Source organism: Megalobrama amblycephala, linkage group LG19, assembly GCF_018812025.1.
Source record: "Megalobrama amblycephala isolate DHTTF-2021 linkage group LG19, ASM1881202v1, whole genome shotgun sequence".
NCBI lineage: Eukaryota > Metazoa > Chordata > Actinopteri > Cypriniformes > Xenocyprididae > Megalobrama > Megalobrama amblycephala.
The window spans coordinates 14,456,393-14,475,434 of record NC_063062.1 but is presented as its reverse complement, the minus strand read 5'-3'; the positions used below and the strand labels follow the sequence as shown (position 1 = coordinate 14,475,434).

Below are 19,042 nucleotides of genomic sequence, written 5' to 3'. Positions count from 1 at the left end.
CAAAAATGCTGAAAGTGTCTGTGAAGTTGCAGTTGAGCTCCTGCACACACACCCACACACAAAACAGGTGCGGCCCGGTGCAGGTGTTGAGCACGCCTAGGCAAAGCAGCCGGAGAGATAGAGCATGCTTCTCTGTGTAATCTGAGACAGGCAGAAACTAAACGTTTGCAGTATTGTTTCAGCAACACACGCTCCAGACACTCCCACACTCACATATCCAAATTAACCGACAAAAGCCCTCTTTTGTTAATGCACTCGCACAGAGGAAGGCAGAAGCCCCACAGGCCTGAAGTTCTCTGCCCACGCCACCTGCCACAAACAGAAAGACAGAGGGCTGTTGGTCCATTAGGGTCGTTCTGGCTCTCTGTCTCCACCCACAAACCCCTACAACCTACAATTAGGCTACACCTTTCTCCATCAGGATAACCCCCCTTGGCGAGCACTGACACATACTGTACCACACACACCAACACAATTGTTTTTGCAAACATAAGAGTAAAAAAACAACTACTTAGGCTCATTTAAGGCAATAATGCTGATGTTCGAACATATAGAGTATACACACTCAGTAATTCAGGGCACCTGTTACCACAACTTAAATTAAACACATGGTTGCAAGATAAAAATTCCAATTTATTGTTTTAATTAAACCTTTTAAGTTGCAAACATTATTTTGTTGAGTTCTGTTGACATAATAATGTTGATCATTACATCAACTTAATATTGTCTGTTATTTAAACTCAAATTTCTGCATTAAGTGGCTTTTTTTTTTTAATTAAGTTGTAGTAATGTAATGAAATTGTCTTGATAACTTCAGAAATTAGGCAGTGGATTTCTAGTTCCCAGCATGCTTTGCATAGGACTGGATAAGGAGAATAAATGTTGAAATTAAGTGTTAATTTATTTGTTTTTATTGAAGGGAAAGGCATAACCTGAGTTCAACATGTTCCTGGGTCAACATTTTTGTTGATCCTGGAACAACATTCAAATCAACCAATCAGATTTGAGGGACAAGTTTACAGATTATGTCAAGTTTAGGCTTAAAATCATGAATTGGTGCTTCTACATCAGTGTTATTCATCTATCATTTCCCTCTGATTTTTGGGATAACGTATGGGTAGGGTTAGGTTTAGGGGTAGGAATAGGGTTAAGACTAAATTTTCAAACTAGAATGTTGTTCCAGGATCATCAAAATATGTTGACCCAGGAACGCATCTAACTCAGCAATATCAGGACATGCAAAGGGAAAGACCTGTTAGTGTTTAATGCTCTTATGTTTGACATTTAAAAGAGTTTCTGTAATGTTGAAGTTTTTGTTGTTACCATTGTGAAGAGTAGATGCATGAAGGTAAACACTACATTGACTCTATAAGCAATGACTGCGCCAATGCCAGTGACAAGTAATATCTTACACATACATGTTAAATAAGTTATGTTAGCATGTGCTATGATAGCTGTTGATTTGAACTGAAATAGATAAGATGATTTGGTTATAGGGCTACAACTCAGGTAGTTGGAGCGACTTAATTTGAGCAATCAACTTAAAAAATTGTGTTTATGCTGCAAATTATTAAGTTCCTCTAACTCAATGTTGCTTGTTGGTTGAACGTAAATTCACTCAAAGTTGTCATAACTCAAACAAATTAAAGCAAACTGTGGCGTTTTATTTTGTTTTTTTGTTTTTTTTGCTTTTGAGTCAACATTTTTTTAGAGTGCAGAATATATAGAATAAAATCTTTTTTTTAATAAATAAGACATCTCTGTCTGATACACTGTCCACGTAACTGCTTCAAAATGACACTTGGGAATCAAACGGTGGCCGACTTTGTCTGTTCAAGTCTCCAAACAATACAGTTTCTGCTGACACTGATGGTTGTGATTGTAAAAGCGAATCTTGGAAGTAAAAGGCCAGACCTTGGCAACGTGATCCAGCCACACTGTCTCTGTCTGTGCTTTCTTTTCTGTCATCTCAAACTAAGAGTTTTGAGATTGAATTTAACTTTAGAAACTTATTTACAGATTGGACAGATGCATTGGAAAAATATACTGCAATTTTGACGTAATTCAATTATACTTGTACTACTGTAAAGGCATTTGTTTCCAATGATCATATTATCTATATGATCTATGTGAATCGTTATGCTGTACGATAGATGTAGATATTGAATGAAACACAAATTGGACTTCAGATACAAGACATTTTATTCTAATCATATGCTGCCATGGCCTATGTTTAAAAGCTAAGCACCAAAATCAATTTTCAAAACCATTTCATTGCGAAAAAACTGCATAAAGCGTGTGTCTGCTTGGGTGAAACATGCAAACTCACAAATGCTACTAGAAATAAGTATGCACGTCACAACATGAGTGCAGAGAGATGTGAGTGGACACTGACCGCGCCAGTCGCCCACCTGTGTCCTGGGAGGAGGCTCTTTCCTGGAATCAGCCAACAGGAATGTAAAACCACACAGAGCTGCTGTATTTCTCACCTGGACCCTTGTACAAGTGCAGAATAAAATAACCTCAACCCCAAAAAAAGATCTGGCCCAGTCAACAGCACTGTCAAAGACAGAGTCAAGAACAAAGGGCTCGCACAAACACGAGATACCACCAACATTCAGGCTACAGCCCTGGACCTGCCACTCCCAAACACTCTAACATCACATCTGCTAATATTAGAAGAACTATGATTCTGTCTTTGGTTGATTATCTGTCTTTATCCATTCTTTTTGTTGCATGCCATACAATTTTTATATGTATTGGATATTCCACGGCAACGACTACTGACCTAACATGTAAACAAACTTTGCCGGCTGAAAAAAACCCATATATTTACCGGCCATAGTCTCTCCCCTAGAAGAAATCAGGACAGTAAACCCTAATGCTCACAATAATTAACTGGTTTGAGTAGGGAGAACTTAAATTAAACAAATTAGTTTATTAGCTTTAATTACCTTTCTTTTGAGTTCACAAAACTGACACATTTTAAGTAATCTGAATTGTTTAATTGTTTTGAGTTTTATGAACTTGTTTCTTTTCATTTAGACAAAGTTAAATTTACCTGAAACTGGGCCGGGATTTTTATTCGATTTTATTTTATTTACTCGAAAGGGAGAGTAAATGCTAAAATTAAGTGTTAAATAATGTTTTTGTGCAAGATTAATGTTACGTGGGGGATTTAGTAGTGTATAATGTTTTGCTATGCTAATTTAGAAGAGTTTCTGTTATGTTGGGTTTTTCGGGGGTTACCATCATGGTGACAAGTGGAGCATGAGCTTAGTTTGAGAACAGATATATGTTAAATGTTCTATATTGCCATACTCATTCAGCAATTGCTATGATAATGCTATCAAAGCTTTGTGTTACCAATTAGCAAGGTAGCATTTACTGAGTTGGCTATTTAAAGCTAGCCAAGTTTCCACAACTAAAAACATTTGATAATTTTAAGCATATGAATTAGCTTACTCAAATATTTCAGATTAAGAGCAATTAAAATGTATGAAAAAATCTGCCAGTTTTGCTTATTTATTAAACTTTAAATCTCTTAACTTAAAAAAAAAATTGATGTAACTTATTACCTCAAATTTTTTGAGTTTTGCCAACTTCTTCAGGTACAGTGTGGTTGAAAGTGGACAAAAGAGATGGATTAAAACACCAGGTGTAAAAGGGAATGTGTCTGCCTCATCTACTTGTGATCCAATCAACCAAAACGCATCTTAATACCAGGTATAAACAGGGCCTGAGTGTGTGTGTGTGTGTGTGTGTGTTTGCTTTAATGAAAGCAGTGCATTGATATAGAATGGTGATTAAACTGACTTTAACTAGCTGTGCATTACACGGTTTGAACTCACACCTTCTAGCCAATCAGAATGAAGTATTCTAACAGACCATGTATAAATATATATAATAAGCTATATTTTGCACTATATAATCTCTAGATAATTACTGCAATTCATCACTATGGGGCACACTGTGGATAGTCTCAGTAAATCTTTCACAAGAGGAATGGTGAGGAGAACCCTGCATCATCACCAGGAAAAATAACCAATTTTGCTTTACATCCAGAAATGGGAAAATCTCTTTTTTTTTTTTCTCTCTCTCTCTCTCTCCTTCTCACTTTCCTAAAACGATCCAACCCAAACAGCAAAACTGGGTTTCTGAGCGGACCTCCATGTTTCCGAAGGAAAAGAGATGGACCGTGTTCAAAGAATAACAAAACAGACGAGTCCTACCACACACACCTCAGTAGTAACAAATTATCTATACAGCAGTTGAAAAGGTCACTCAGAAATGTAGCAAGCCAGTAAAAACTTCTGTACCATACTCTTTCAAGATGACAAAAGCTGTGATATATCACACAATCAGACAGTTATGGGCTGTGACATTTTGTGCACATATGCAATACAAAGCAAATATTGTGATGTAACGTGTTAGGGGTAATTAGACATTTAGTTGTTTGCTATCAGCATATTACTTCTGCTTTTAACAGTCTTGTGACATTAAATCGTCAAAGACCTTGCAGTTTTAAGCAATTACTCATGACGTTCCACGCAAAGATGGTGCAAATGCTTGGAGTTAAACTGTCCTGTCTGCTTGGGCGAACACAGAAAATATTTAGTTTTGCATCAGTTGTGACACTGTGCATGTCATCTTGAAAAAACATTGATACGTGAGCAGAACAGAGGGAACCTGGACATACTAAATGGGCACAGAGAGAACAACGTGATGATGATGTGCGGTCTTCCTGCAGAGCTTATTGATCAGAGGGGTGTGACTGGAAGGCCGAGAGACAGGCCTGAGAAATCTGAGCAGGGCACTATAATTGAATCCCTATGGGGCACATCTAGAATATGATGGACAAAGCATCCACCCTTTGATTACATCCCTCTCTGCATCTCCTCTCAATCTGTTCAGAGTTTTGCTACTGGCTTTCCATGAAGATCTTGCATAAGCCAAACATGGCCAAACACAAAGGGGCCATTTTTCCCTCCAACTTCAAACAAATTGGGATCAGATCAGAGGCACGTGTGATGGCAGCAGCAGGAATCAATTAGTGCACGCGCTTTGATGATGTCATTGACAAGCAATCGGTGAACAGACCAGCTTCCGTTTGAGATCGCAGGAAACATGAGCCTCCACCGCAGCCCTTAGCATTTTTACGGAAACCGTAGTTTATCATCCTGCGTGTGTCTACGAACTCAGATCAGATCTCACAAAAGCCTCATTATGATTAACCAGCTTAAGTTTAACTAGCAAGATTGTTCAGCTGAAAAGTATCAAATTGGAAACCAACAATGAATAGCTGAAACAGTTTACATTGAATTATTGAACTGAGGAGTCTGAATCATCTAGTGAATTTATTCATTCCAAAGAATCACTTCGAAAATGATTCACTGATTCATTTGGGTCATCACTCAGATATGTTCCCAGAAATCCCCATTTTTACATTTACATTCTCAGTTAAATAACTCAAATAACATCACAAATTTCATTTAGACTATGCAGATATTGTGTTGTTTATGGTTCCAAAATGTCACCCTCTTACTAATAAAAGCTCTGAGAATCAGTTCAACTGAATTATTACTTCAAATTAACAAGAGGCTGTGTGCTAAATAGTGATTTCACTATATATTATAGTGATTTTGTAGAGTACAAAATAAAAGGTCACACTTTATATTAACTGTCTGTACTTGGTACAATGTTCTTATCGTGTTCCTGTTGTATTGCAAAACACTTTTGAGGTGGGATAAGGTAAGGTAGGGACAGGTTTGGTGGTATAGGTTTAAGGGTGGGGTTTAATTATAGATGTAATTACAGAAATTAATTACAGCTGTAATTACATAGAGGTATTTTTTTAAATACAAGTACAATGTGCAATCACGTAAGTACACAATAAATGCACTGTATCAAATGATTCATTTAAATTTTAGTACACAGTAGTTAAAGACACTGGGACACAATAAAATCTGAGCATAATCACGACAACACAATAATAATAAATCAGCTACAAAAGCACTATGATAAAAGCACCAATATTCACTAGTATGTATGTAGTGTATCATTATTAATAATTATTGGAATAAACAATTCTTTAACCAAGTAATAAATTTCATTATCATAACAGTAAGTGGTTTGTGATGGCTAAGCAATGTTGTTACTTGCCACATTAAAGGGTTAGTTCACCCAAAAATTAAAATTGTGTCATTAATTACTCACCCTCATGTCCAAATGTTCCATGTTCCAAACCCTTAAGATTTTCGTTCATCTTCGGAATTCAAAAGAAGATCTTTTTGATGAAATCAGAGAGCTTTTTGTCCCTACGCAATTACAACTTTGATGCTTCAAAAAGTTCATAATCGGAAAGCTAATCCATATGAATTGAGTGGTTTAGTCCAAATTTTCAATCACTTATGATGAACAGATTGAATTTAGGCTTTTACTCACATATAAACATTGATCAGTGAACATAAACAAAAGCTCAACCGAACCTGAATAACACGTGAAAATAAACCTCTTCCTGAAGCTCAAACATGCTGCATACAGCCTAGGACACACCAAGCCGACGAATGGCCATCGGGCAACGTTGGGCCGTTTTTGAGCGTTGGCCGACTTAGTTTTCTCTGTGTGTTTCGCACCGTTGGTTCTAGTCAGACACCGTTGGGTTTTTTAGGGCCGATTTATCATGTAGAATCGGCATCGGGCCGATTTCAGTTTAGCAAATGAGTAAGTGCATGAGAATAATAGCAAAACAGCTATCAAAGACATCAAGACATTACAGACACAGAGCCGTTCTAATTTTACGTCATGTTACCTGAGTGCTCCTGGGCAAATATTTTAATATTAACCTGAGCAGAGTGGAAATAAAGGAAGTGATCAGCATGATTGATATTCAAAATGGTAAGCAGATGCTGCTTTGTTTATGGTTTGTGTATCTGTAGCCTACAGTCGGTTTCCCTTTCTGAAAGAAGAATATATACGAATATATGAAGAAATAGGCAGTTGTGTCATTTACATGCAGGCTCAGAATGCGTGTGCTACCTGACAGTCGGCTGTATTCCATTTGGTGTGTTCATGTGCAGCTTTTTAGCCCTGACACAGGCGATGCAAGGCGACAACACAGTTGGCTTTCATCAGCGCTAGTTCTTTGGCGTCGGTTTGGTGTGTCCCTACCCTAACACACGAGAATGAACCTCATTGGTTATTCAGCATGTTTGAGCTTCCGGAAGAGGTTTGCTCTCGCGCGTCATTTCAGGACTACGGAGGGACAAAAAGATTTCATCGAAAAGATCTTCATTTGCATTCCGAAGAGGAACGAAAGTCTTGCGGTTTTGGAATGACATTAAGGTTAGTAATTAATGACAGAACTTTGGGGTGAACTAACCCTTTAATATAGATTGCGAGGTCACATTTGTATTTATAAGTGGAGGCTCATCGAATTAGAATTTAGAACTATCCGTTTTAAACCATTTATTTGACTACATTTCTGATTTAAGATTGGAAAAGTAGCAAATAATGAGGAACGCTCCACCTCAGCTGACTGGAATAAGGAGTGATGAAGATGAGAGGCCTTCGTCTGCTCCTCATTTGATTTCTTCCAGTGAGCGTCGGCATCTGCGCGTGGCTCCATGAGTACGAACCCCTCCACCACCACCCCCGTGTGCTCTGCCTTGGAGTTAACTGTCAAACTGGCGCCACGCAGCTCCACAACATGTTCCGCGGTACATGACTTGTCATGAATATGGAGATGCGCTTGCTAAGCGTAGCATGTAAACATGCACACACGTAGGAAAATGTATGAAAACAGACACACGCATACAGAATAATGAATATCCACCAAACCCACGTAAACACGCACAATAATACAAATAGCGGTGCAGAATGAAGCATACACCCACACTGAGCGTGAGTCAGAGTCGGCATCTCGATACACACACTCACATCAGACTTGGATACAAGCTTAATAGTTTTGGAAACGCAAAACTATTAAAACACCAATTCCTGTGGTGAGGCCTCAGACTGCAGCCCTTTCATAATGGAGTCATTTAGTCCGATTCTTCCCCGTGATATCTGCCCCCGAGCGAACATTCTTACACACACAGACATGCAGAAGATTTATAGAGTCTGAAAGAGAAAAACACCACGCCTCAGTGTGGCTCCGACACAGGGGCCTGCACACTGGCACCGAATCAGAGACACACACGTACTGTTGCATTTTTCATCACATAAATACGTAGAATACAGACAAACAAGTTTTTCCCCTGTGTCTTTCAAATAAAGCATACAATACAATCAGCTCTTTAAGTCATTGATTGTTCTGCACCAGATATTTTGACCAGTAAAAACACTATTCGAAATACTAAAATGCATTTTAGTATTAATTACAATTTTTGTTTTTGTTTTCAAAGTAGAAGCAAAAGTTGTTTGAAGTTAGCTTGTTTTAAAAGTTTTATTGATGATTTAATATTGTACATATATATATATATATATATATATATATATATATATATATACATATATATGATAAAAAATAAAACTATATATATAACTATAGTATATAGTTCTATGAAGGTCCACTTAAATCTTGGGTAGGAAAAAAGTTTAATGCAAAATCACTATTTATCAAATTTTTAGGCAGCTACAAGAGGGTTCACACATATATATATTAATATATATATTAATATATACATATATACACACACACATATATATACATATATATATATTAAAACTTGGGTAGGAAAAAAAGTTTAATGCAAAATCACTATTTTTTTTAATAATTTGCTTTGGCTTCAGTATACTGTAGTAGGTCAATTATTTAAGTAAGCAAATCACTCTTTTTCATATATATACATATATATATAGTTTTATTTTTATCATATAAATATATATATATATATATATATATATATATATATATATATATATATATATATATATATATATATATATATATATTATATGATAAAAAATAAAACTATATATATATAACTATAGTATATAGTTCTATGAAGGTTCACTTAAATCTTGGGTAGGAAAAAAGTTTAATGCAAAATCACTATTTGTCAAATTTTTAGGCGGCTACAAGAGGGTTTTAAGGGGTCTGCAGATTTGATAGAAAAAACATATAATATATTAATATACATTCTAATATAATATATATATATATATATTAAAACTTGGGTAGGAAAAAAAGTTTAATGCAAAAATCACTTTTTTTTATATATAATTTGCTTTGGCTTCAGTATACTGTAGTAGGTCAATTATTTAAGTAAGCAAATAACTCTTTTTCGCACACAGTAAATCTTTATACTTTTGGAAAAATACATTCATATTTTTAATTATCAATTTTGGGGTCCATGGTATCAAAACACCGTTACAGTACAATATAAAATTAATCTAAATGCACATCCCAGCTTAAAATGTGAGCATGACATGGCTTATTTGTGTTTCATTCCGCTAGCAATCCGTCTGTCACCTTATGCAGCCCAGAGTTCTCGACAGCCAGTGCTCTGCGGAGGGTCTTGGGCAAAGTCTGGCTGCTGTTGGAATCTTTTTAGCCAATCAGTTTACTACTCTTTTGTTGCTGTCCCTCCCGAAGTGGAATGACAAACCAAAGCCTCTTGGCATGGCCCGAGCAGACGGACCCAATTTCTGCTTTGCATAAAAAAAAAGTAAAAACCACACACGAGCACTACGAATGAAAAGAGGAAAGAAGGAGGAGAGGAGGAAGCAGCGCCAAGCATCAGATCTCCTTAAAGCCTTACAGCTGAAGCCTCCATCTCAGAGGAGATCACATTTCAACAAGATTGAGTTTAAGTGGTGGAGACAGAAGCTGCATGAAAGGGAGGGAGGGAGAGAGTTTCTTGCTCTAGTAATAGTAGTGCAGGAAAAATGGCACAATATAGTTTACAGAGAGCCAAAAGCTACTAGACTAAACTCTAGTGTCGAGCGTTGCTCATATGAACCATTCGCATCAAAGAAAAAAAGCTTAATAAAGTTTCCTTCAATGAAGCATGTTAATGATCCACCAAGATAAAATGGAATTCCCTTTACTTCCCATTTGCCTTCTCAGGGACCGTGCATCACATTTTATCTAGTCATATGGTCAATAAAGTACTTATTCAGTATACTTTTGGGCTATTTTGGGCCGATGGAATACCTGACTCGGTCTAAACTAAGGTTGCTGCACAGGGAACGCTGCTGTTGGAGCTTCTGAGGAGCTCTGGCTGGGACAGGGTTAAAGTCTCCTCCCTGGGGCTGTGCTTGCTACCGCTAAAATTAAACCTCCCCCACAGCTGGTTCCCATTAGCCTGCAGTGACACTAGGAGCCTGTACTTAAGCTGTGCTGCGGGGGCTCCGCCGCCCCACTCAGATAATACTGTCCCCTGCCACAGGCCAAGTTTAAACTGGCCCTGCACAGCTTCTGCTGGCAACAATTGTGTTTTCAAACCAGGAGAAAAGAAGAGGAGAGAAAGGTGAGAGTTATGGAGAAAGAACATTATGGAGAAGAGCCACGCTTCTGGTGGGGGGCGTCGAGTCTTTCATCACATTTGAGTTCATCAGAGGAGAAAAACATTTACACGCTAATAATGCGAGGGCCATAAGGAGCAAAATAATATGAAAAAATTCAGATGTGCGATATATATCAGTATCATATCAGTTAGCAATATTAGAGATTTTGTTCAGATTTAGATGACTGTTTTTTATCATCTAATGCTCACTTAAAGTTTACTCATTTTGAAAGCATTATCATATTAAATAGAAGCTAAATTTCGTGAACAAACTTTGATGTTGGCTTGAGAAAGCCCAAAACTTGAAGTGGTATCATTATGGCAGCTTTTGAATTCCATATTATTTTAATAACACTGTTTACTGATGTAATCTTTAGTGAATCTCAAAATGAATATTCATTTTTTATGTTATTTTTTTATGTTTTTATGTTTAGTATATTATGTTATGATGATCAAATTTACTTGTAGCATTTAAGACAATTAATTTTAGTGTTTTGTTTTTAATTAATATATGCAAAATGATATAAAGGTTTACTATCAGACATATATTGGTCATAACATGAAAATAATTATCAGAATTTTAATATCAGTTAGCGCACGCCTAGAAATAAAAAAGTGTGTGGTCCTCTAAAATAATACCTGTCAGTTAATAATGCTGAGTGAATAACCAAATCCCAACTACAAAATGCCTCGTGGCACATTTCAAAGTTAATATAATGATTTTTTTTCTTTTTATCAGGCATATCATCAAAGCGGCTGCTTGTGAAGCCGTATATTTAAGGTGCTCTTGTCTCGCTGTTTTTCACATATTCTTTAAAACTCTGCTTTTATCTCTAAATTGCTTTTACAGTTTGGAAATCTGGCAGCAAAACACACACACGGCATTGTGAGTAACAAATGAGACGTTGATGACTGATTTACGGCGTGAGAAATAAACCAATCGGCGGTCATGTAAGGACACCTCAGCCAATAGGCAGACAGCGATCGCACATTCCTGATGACAGGCAGCACATATCTCACATGGTTTTGCATGTTAGGATCAACTGCGAGTCTGGGTGCTTTCCGGTTAGGGTAATATTTTAGCTGTAGTCTATTAAAACCATAGCTCTTAAGAGGGATCTGTTTGTAGAAAAGGTTAACAATCAGTTTAATTAGGAGCAGAGGCTGGGGCGCACGCATGAACTCTCCCAGTCTGACACTCACCGCTCTACAGGGAATTCACCATGTCAGACGTTCACAGTGTGAGGAAAAGAGAGAGAAAATTAAAGGATGAAAGGAAAACAGAGGGCCTGTAAGTGAGGAGGAAGAACAAAGTGAGAAAGGAAGGGAGGATAGACCTTATCAGCAAAGTTTGTTCATTCAGGATTTCCTTCCAAAATAAAGAGAAAGGAAACTCCAACTCTCAAAAGTGTTACATGGATATAAATCTGTCAAGAGCACTTGTTAAGGTCATTGTTTTTTTCAACAACTTCTAAAGGTGATTTAAAACAGTGACTATAGGATGCACAAGTCATGTCCAGATAAGGGGATAAATTACACAGTTGTTGCAACAACAATAGGTGAAAATGTTTTCTACCTGATTGGTTCCTTAAAATGACTTTCACTGATGCAACCAAATGAAGGTAGGTAGATTGATTCACTCACTCACTTTTTACAGTGCAACATTATAACATTACAAAAAACAACAACATGGCATTACTGTGCCATTACTTGGGCATGTGAATGGGTAATACCATTTTTTTGGACATGGCCCTTAAATTTAGACAGATTTCCTTTAATAAATAAATAAATAATAATAAAACTAGAGATGGAACTGAGTGCTAATACTATACTATAAAATTAATGTACAATGGCATTTGTACTCCAGGGTACTTGGCCAAAAGCCATAGAAGTACTATAGTAGTAAAACTAAGTGGTAATACATACTGAAAAAACTGAAAATTACTGTAACATAAAATAAATGTGCTTCATGTTGTAAAGTCTAAACTGATTTAAGCATAACATATATCAAAAATATTACTTACCATCACTGAATCTACATTCATTTATTAGGTTACACAAACAAAGCTAAAGAGTTAAAGGGTTGGTTCACACAAAAATGAAAATTCGTTAAAATTGTCAACATGACTGCAGTGGTTCAACTTTAATTTTATGAAGCGATGAGTATACTTTTTATAAGGTTATTCAAAAATATCTTCTCTTCTGTGTCATTCTCCTACATTGTTCATGTCCAGCGCTTCCAGGTTCTACGTCAGAACGCCGACTCCTTATTGGCCGGCTCCTGCGTCAGCATCACACGCACGTGTCGTGCTGCTCACGTGAACAGCGTCGACTAATACTGAGCCGGCGTTCTGACGTAGAACCTGGAAGCGCTGAACGTAAACAACATAGGGGAAAAATACAAAAAGTATTCATAACATTAAGTTTGAACCACTGTAGTCATGTGGACTATTTTAACAATGTCTTTAATACCTTTATGGACCTTGAAAGTGGTGGTTAAATTGCTGTCTATGTGGTATAAAAAACCTCTCGGATTTCATCAAAAAATATCTTAATTTGTGTTCTGAAGATGAATGAAGGTCTTACGGGTTTGAAACGTCATGAGGGTGAGTAATTAATGACAGAATTTTCATTTTTTGGTGAACTAATGCTTTAAACATAAAAACAAAAGCTGCAGGTTACCATTTTTTACAGTGCGGTTATACAACGTTATTCTGCAGCAAAAAAAGAAGAAGAAGAAGAAGAAGAAGAATTTCCTTAGCATTTCACGTAAATACCATGATATATGAATTTGGTAATCACCATAGATACCACCATGGTACCAACACAGTACTTTATTGTAATGGCCAATACATTAAAATGACCCATCTTACATGCCTTCTAACTCAAATAAACTAAGTAAATATTGTGAGATTTAGCATTTTTCGAAAGCATGAAAATAGTACAAAACAGGTAGTCGCAACAATCCAACATGGCTCGATACAGCGCTCTGAGTTTGTGTGTCGGGTAGGAGCTAGAAAGTGTAGGGGTATGCATCGCTTGAGCTGTATTTTGAAGGCAGACGGTGTGAGGCTCATTAAAGCTGCATGGATCTGAGTTCTGGCAGAGGTGACAGACAGGTGGATAGGATTACCAGTGAGCCCGGGCTCAGAAACACGCATGCTCGGCTGCCCGTCAGCACGGGGATCGACGCACACACCCTTCGCGCCTTTTTAAATAATTAACAGCCAAAGATTAGTCCGTCAGCCTCGGGGCCAAAAGGTCCATTGATTTCTTACGGATGCATTTTTAATGAGCGCATCTCAGTGAGGCAGTGTCCGTGAAGAGAGGCTTCCTTGTCCAACACAGTGCAAGAAACACCAGCAGCTTTGCAAGAGGCTTGTGGTAAAAACACAAACAAAGCCAGTAAGTGCCTCTCTAATGTCTCGCACTAACGTTCTTCTACACAAAGGCTTGAAGGGAAAGGCCTCAGGGGTGACCTTAAAAGAACCTATGGCAAAATGCTATTTAATCCGGCCCAAGCATTTCCTTTAATTGGTCTTGTGCGACCATCCATAAAGCTGTTGTGCCGACGGCATACTTCCTAATCAGCCTTTATGAACTGTAAACATCTCGGCACCAAACTCTTTAAAGCGTTAGAAGCCTTGAATTAAATTTGTATTGCATTTGGTAAGTGTGACAGACACGGTAAGAAAGTGATCGCTGCATCTGCGAACAGCGCGGCTGACAGAGCGCATGACTGATGGTGTCAATTACGTATTTCCCTTTCTTTACAGTGTTAAGTATCAGAAGAGATACGACGAGAGAAAAATCTACCTGAGAATCTGATTTACTGGACGCTGAGCAAGATTCAATGAACATGGAGTGGCTTAAAGGAATAGTTCACTGAAAAATGAAAATTTTGTCATCATTTACTCAACCTGAAGTCTCTGACACACAAAAAAAGTAAGTCATACAGGTATAGAACAACATGAGGGTGAGTACATTTTATTTTTGGGTGAACTATCCCTTTAATGTCACAGCATTTCACACTAAATTTGCTGAACTAAAGCATTTTAAAAGTGACCTTACAAAGGTGGCAGAACTTATAGTTATAGACCTCTGACAGGCACGGACAGCCTTAACCAGAATAACAGAAATAAATACAGACTTTAATAGAGGTTATAAATGGAATGAAGACGGTGCAGTGCAGTATGGTTTTATTTTACATTCTTATGGGTTTAGGGAGGCTATGCATTCCTTAAATCCAGAGAAACAAGAGGGAGTTGTTGAAAGACCTATTCAAAAATCTAAAACCGATGAGCGTGTCTGAAATAATACTGCTACAGAAATAAAATCAAAAGTTTAAACATAAAATGGAAACCGGTGCCATGTTTCATTCAAGAGGGACTGTTTTTCTTGCTGTCTGCAGTGTAATATTTCAAGGGTTCATTTTTCCTTGAGATGTGTGAGAGAGAAACGTATCATTATGGAAAATCAAGGCTTTTGCCCATCTAAACCATGGATACGTCTGGTTTGAAAAAGCGACACACTTCCTCTGCTGTGTGTAAAGGAAGGAAAAGACGAAAGAGAAACAGAAATGACTTCTTCAATCATTCCTCAGATTTCATAAATCATGCATGTGCCTTTTTTTTTTTCTAAAGTTTTCATGAAAGTGTTGCTATAATCCCACAAACCTTTACACAATTGAATGAGAGTGTGTACATGTTTATGATCTGTTTTTTTTTTTAAAGGGGGAGATGAGAGAAGCAAGTGAGAGTTTGTTTGGGGGGGGGGGTAATTACAAATACAGAGAAAGAGTGTCAGGACTACCTTTCCTGTCTCCCGCTCGAAGTCCACATATTCTCGGGTGGGCGCCTGCCGCTGATCCCCATGAAGGTTGGCTGGGAAGAACTGCAGCGAGAGGTTGGTGCCGGTCGCCACAAAAGCCTTTTAGAGGGAAATCAATACAAACAGGATAAGAAAGCCAGGCCCGAGCATAAATTATGCAGCCCGTCATTTCTGTTTTCACATCAGAGAGGAGAGGAGAATGCCTGGAGCCAAGGCCAGCGCTCAAAACATCAGGAAAAAAAAAAGGAGGAGGGGATGAAGGGTGAAAGAAAAAAAAAACAAGTCATCATTTTCTCTATTTGAGGTATTGAGTTACACACATCTGATTCTATTTTACCAACGCTCGTTGCTGGCAAACTGGGCTGCACCAAACTGAGTTTGAGAGAAGACAGAATGCAGGAGTGAATGAGTGACAGAGAGATAACAGAGACAGAGAGGAGTACAAAATCAATAATTGTTTTAAATGCAGCCCCTCGCTTACATTAATAGCAGCAGGACTGCTGTAAAGGTTTTGAATTATGGTACAATAATTCAATAACGTTCTCAAGAAAAAAACAGGATTTTATGCTAAACTGTCTCGCAGAAATTGTCTTGCATTTTAATTATAAAACATCTGATTCACTCTCACTCATATGCTCAGACATCAACAATAATATTGTAAATTATATTAATCAATACTCAACATCATCGCAATGCATACAAAGACGTAAAGAGATGAGGAAAGTTAGCTTTTGTATTAAACAAGTTTGCCTGTGAGCCTCAGCATTTAAACTACTGTTGACTTTAGGGCCAAATAAGGCCAAACATGACCACATTTTACTGATTAAAGAACTAAAGAGCACCATGCAACTGCATGGTGAGAAAACACTGCCTCACAAAACATGTAGAAAACATACAAACACAATATAATTGTTTGATTTCCATTTAATATTAGAAATGCTTTAGTAATGTTTTTCATTATTACTGCTTAGTAAACTCTCACTACCAACTACATATTAGGTTATGATGAAATTCAGCCTGTAAAATCTAATTAAATAAAAAAGTGAAAAGCTGTAGCCAAGTGGAATCTATTGCATCTATCTGGAGTGTAATTTTGTAATAAACAAAATAAAAATAATCTGAATTATCGTAACAGTTGTCTCATCTATTCTTAGAAATATTATGGGGAGCTAAATCTATCTCAAACAGCCCTGAAGACATGAGATACAAACAAAGAGATAAACAAGCCAGTCCATGTCAAAGACACAAAGCGATTTTAGTGCAAAACGCAAAATATATTTAAATATATATATATATATTAATGAAATAAAATAAAATTTAAAAATAAAAAAAATCATGCAGTCTCAAGGTATTTTTAAAGAGACTGCAAATTAGACACGTCCGAGTTCATCTGCACCCGTGAGACGCGTTTCTGATGGTAATTAAACGAAGCCGAGAGGCTCTGTGTTTCAGCATTGTTTAATTACTTGTAGTCCTAATAATTAATGAATTATACATACAACAACTTCAACGATAGGTCAGTAAAACAGGATATGGATCATAACTGTTATGTGCAGTGTTTGGCGCTCATTACATATGAGGAAGTATTTTGAAGATACTTTCGAACATGTGGTGATGACGTGACAGTTCCGGGTGTCTAATCACGTCTAATCATGTGTTTAAATATTGAGTTGCCAGCAATGATGCGGGGGTCAGTATGCTGCAACTGACCGGTGCTGTGAGGTGCGTGTACTCACTATCTCTGAGCGGCCGTCACGGCACGCGTTCTGGAAGCGCGCCTGCCTCTCCTCGTGCGGTCGATCGCGGAAACCGGTGTATTTAATCTGTAAACAGGGATGAAAGAATAACAAAAGAATGAGACGTGTTATTAAAGGTCTTCATTAGAGTGCACTGTAAAATATTCATTCATAATATCATCTTTATCTAACTCCATTTATAAGTTCTGTCATTAATAGGATAGGCTACTCAGTTTTATGATTTTTCAAAGTGAGTTATTGTAGTCAGAAGAAAGATAAGATTTTATTCTTGCAGGATTTGACTTTGATTTCACTATTTAATTTTAGTGGGTTGGATTTTATAGAACTTGTGGCCTGGGGTGAACACATTTGTTAAAATTATACCATGTTTGCAGGCTATAAGAAAATGTTGAAATGCAAAATGCCTGATGGTATTTTTCAATTTGCATCAGAAGTAAACAAAGCTAGCCTACTGGAGTTAAAGGTGCGTCTTACAGGTATTACGCTACATCTTTCTTCTTCTTGGTAGATACTTGCGAAAGCCTGTATACAAAGTAGCCTGTAACTGCCGTGAACGGAAGGTTAAAACTTTTCTCAGTAGTGAGCATTAGTGGTCGCCACACAGAGGCTGTTAAAGAAAGAGGCGATGACACGCTTGTTTTTATGTCACACGAGAGGTGCAACTTTATTTCCGCCACTTTATCAAATGTCTCGGATGAATCGAGCTCACCTCGCACTCGCGACTGAGTTTCCTGAAGAACTCCTCGTTCTCGAACTTGCTCCTCTGATCCGGGACCACCCGAGGCATCTTGAACGCGTTTTGATCAATTTTGTTAATTGTATTTGTCTAAACTTGCAAAGAGAGTGAAGCGTTGCCTTGAAACTCGCCAGTCCCGCTCTTATTTCCTTCCGTCTTTTTTCTTCTTCTAATGATGGAGTGTGTTGCAATGAGCTTCGTGTTCTTTAAAAAAAAAATAAAACCTTCTTCGGATTTCGCCTCTTGTGAGGTCTGTGATCTGTACTGCACTAGATTTGGCAGTTATTTGCAGTTGGCTTGTTGTTCTTCCTCACTCTCGCGCGTGTGATCTCCGACTGCTGACAACAGACGCTCGCTCGCGCTACTTTATCCGTCGTATGAGCTGCATGGCTCACAGTTACTTCCTGGCTCCTCGGAGTCCGACTTATGACTGTACACCCAAAATACTCCCCCCATTCACAATTCTCTCCACTACGGACCGTGTGTGCGCAGGCGTTAAATACACCACAACTTCATTGCGCGAGATGCTCGGTTGTTTTCTTTCTCGTAGTCTTAATAGGTAGCCTACGGAGAGGTTAAAGTCGTTACCTGCGATAGAGATGGTGCAGCGCGGTATTTATAAACACATAATTTTAAGGGACTTTCTTAGAAACAAAATGACACGTGCTCTCATTAGAGAGGATGTTCACACTGTTATGAAGATGTAAAATATTATAGGCCTATATTTTGCTTTATTTTAATATATAAATCAATTTTGAGACGTCCACATCTTTTTGTACTCCACCCAAGATAAACAAACGTGCACAGAAGGACAAAAAAAGATTATCTTCTCAGATAGATAGATAGATGATTGACAGACAGATACACAAGATAGACAGACAGACAGACTGATGGATGGATGGATGGATGGATGGATGGATGATTGACAGACAAATAGATATACAGATAGACAGACAAGTAAATAAACAGGCAGACAGACACACCGGCTGATGCATGGATAGATAGATAGATAGATAGATAGATAGATAGATAGATAGATAGATAGATAGATAGATAGATAGATAGATAGATAGATAGATAGATAGATAGATAGATAGATTGATTCTATAATGATTTTAGAATGTTCCTGGGAAGATGAGTGTATTACAACATGTGGTAAATATTTGGGTGTTGAGACATATCTTTCTTTATTGTGCATGTTTTGAAGT

General features: G+C 37.5%; 1 protein-coding gene across 10 annotated transcripts in view; it reads right to left on the bottom strand.

Moving 5' to 3' along the window:
• cbfb (core-binding factor subunit beta) overlaps positions 1–18,334 on the bottom strand; it is a 45,049-nt gene extending 26,715 nt beyond the window's left edge. For 2 of the 10 annotated variants that reach the window (XM_048167988.1, XM_048167992.1), the window contains exons 1-3: positions 17,808–18,332; positions 17,078–17,164; positions 15,324–15,440 (exon numbers count right to left, since the gene is read on the bottom strand). In XM_048167988.1, the coding sequence (XP_048023945.1) occupies positions 15,324–15,440; positions 17,078–17,164; positions 17,808–17,885 (282 nt within the window). In that variant the 5' untranslated portion in view covers positions 17,886–18,332. Of the gene's footprint in view, positions 1–15,323; positions 15,441–17,077; positions 17,165–17,807 lie in introns of all 10 variants that reach the window. The other 8 variants (XM_048167989.1, XM_048167991.1, XM_048167986.1 and 5 more) reach the window with 8 other exon arrangements.
• Between the last annotated feature and the right edge of the window lie 708 nt (positions 18,335–19,042).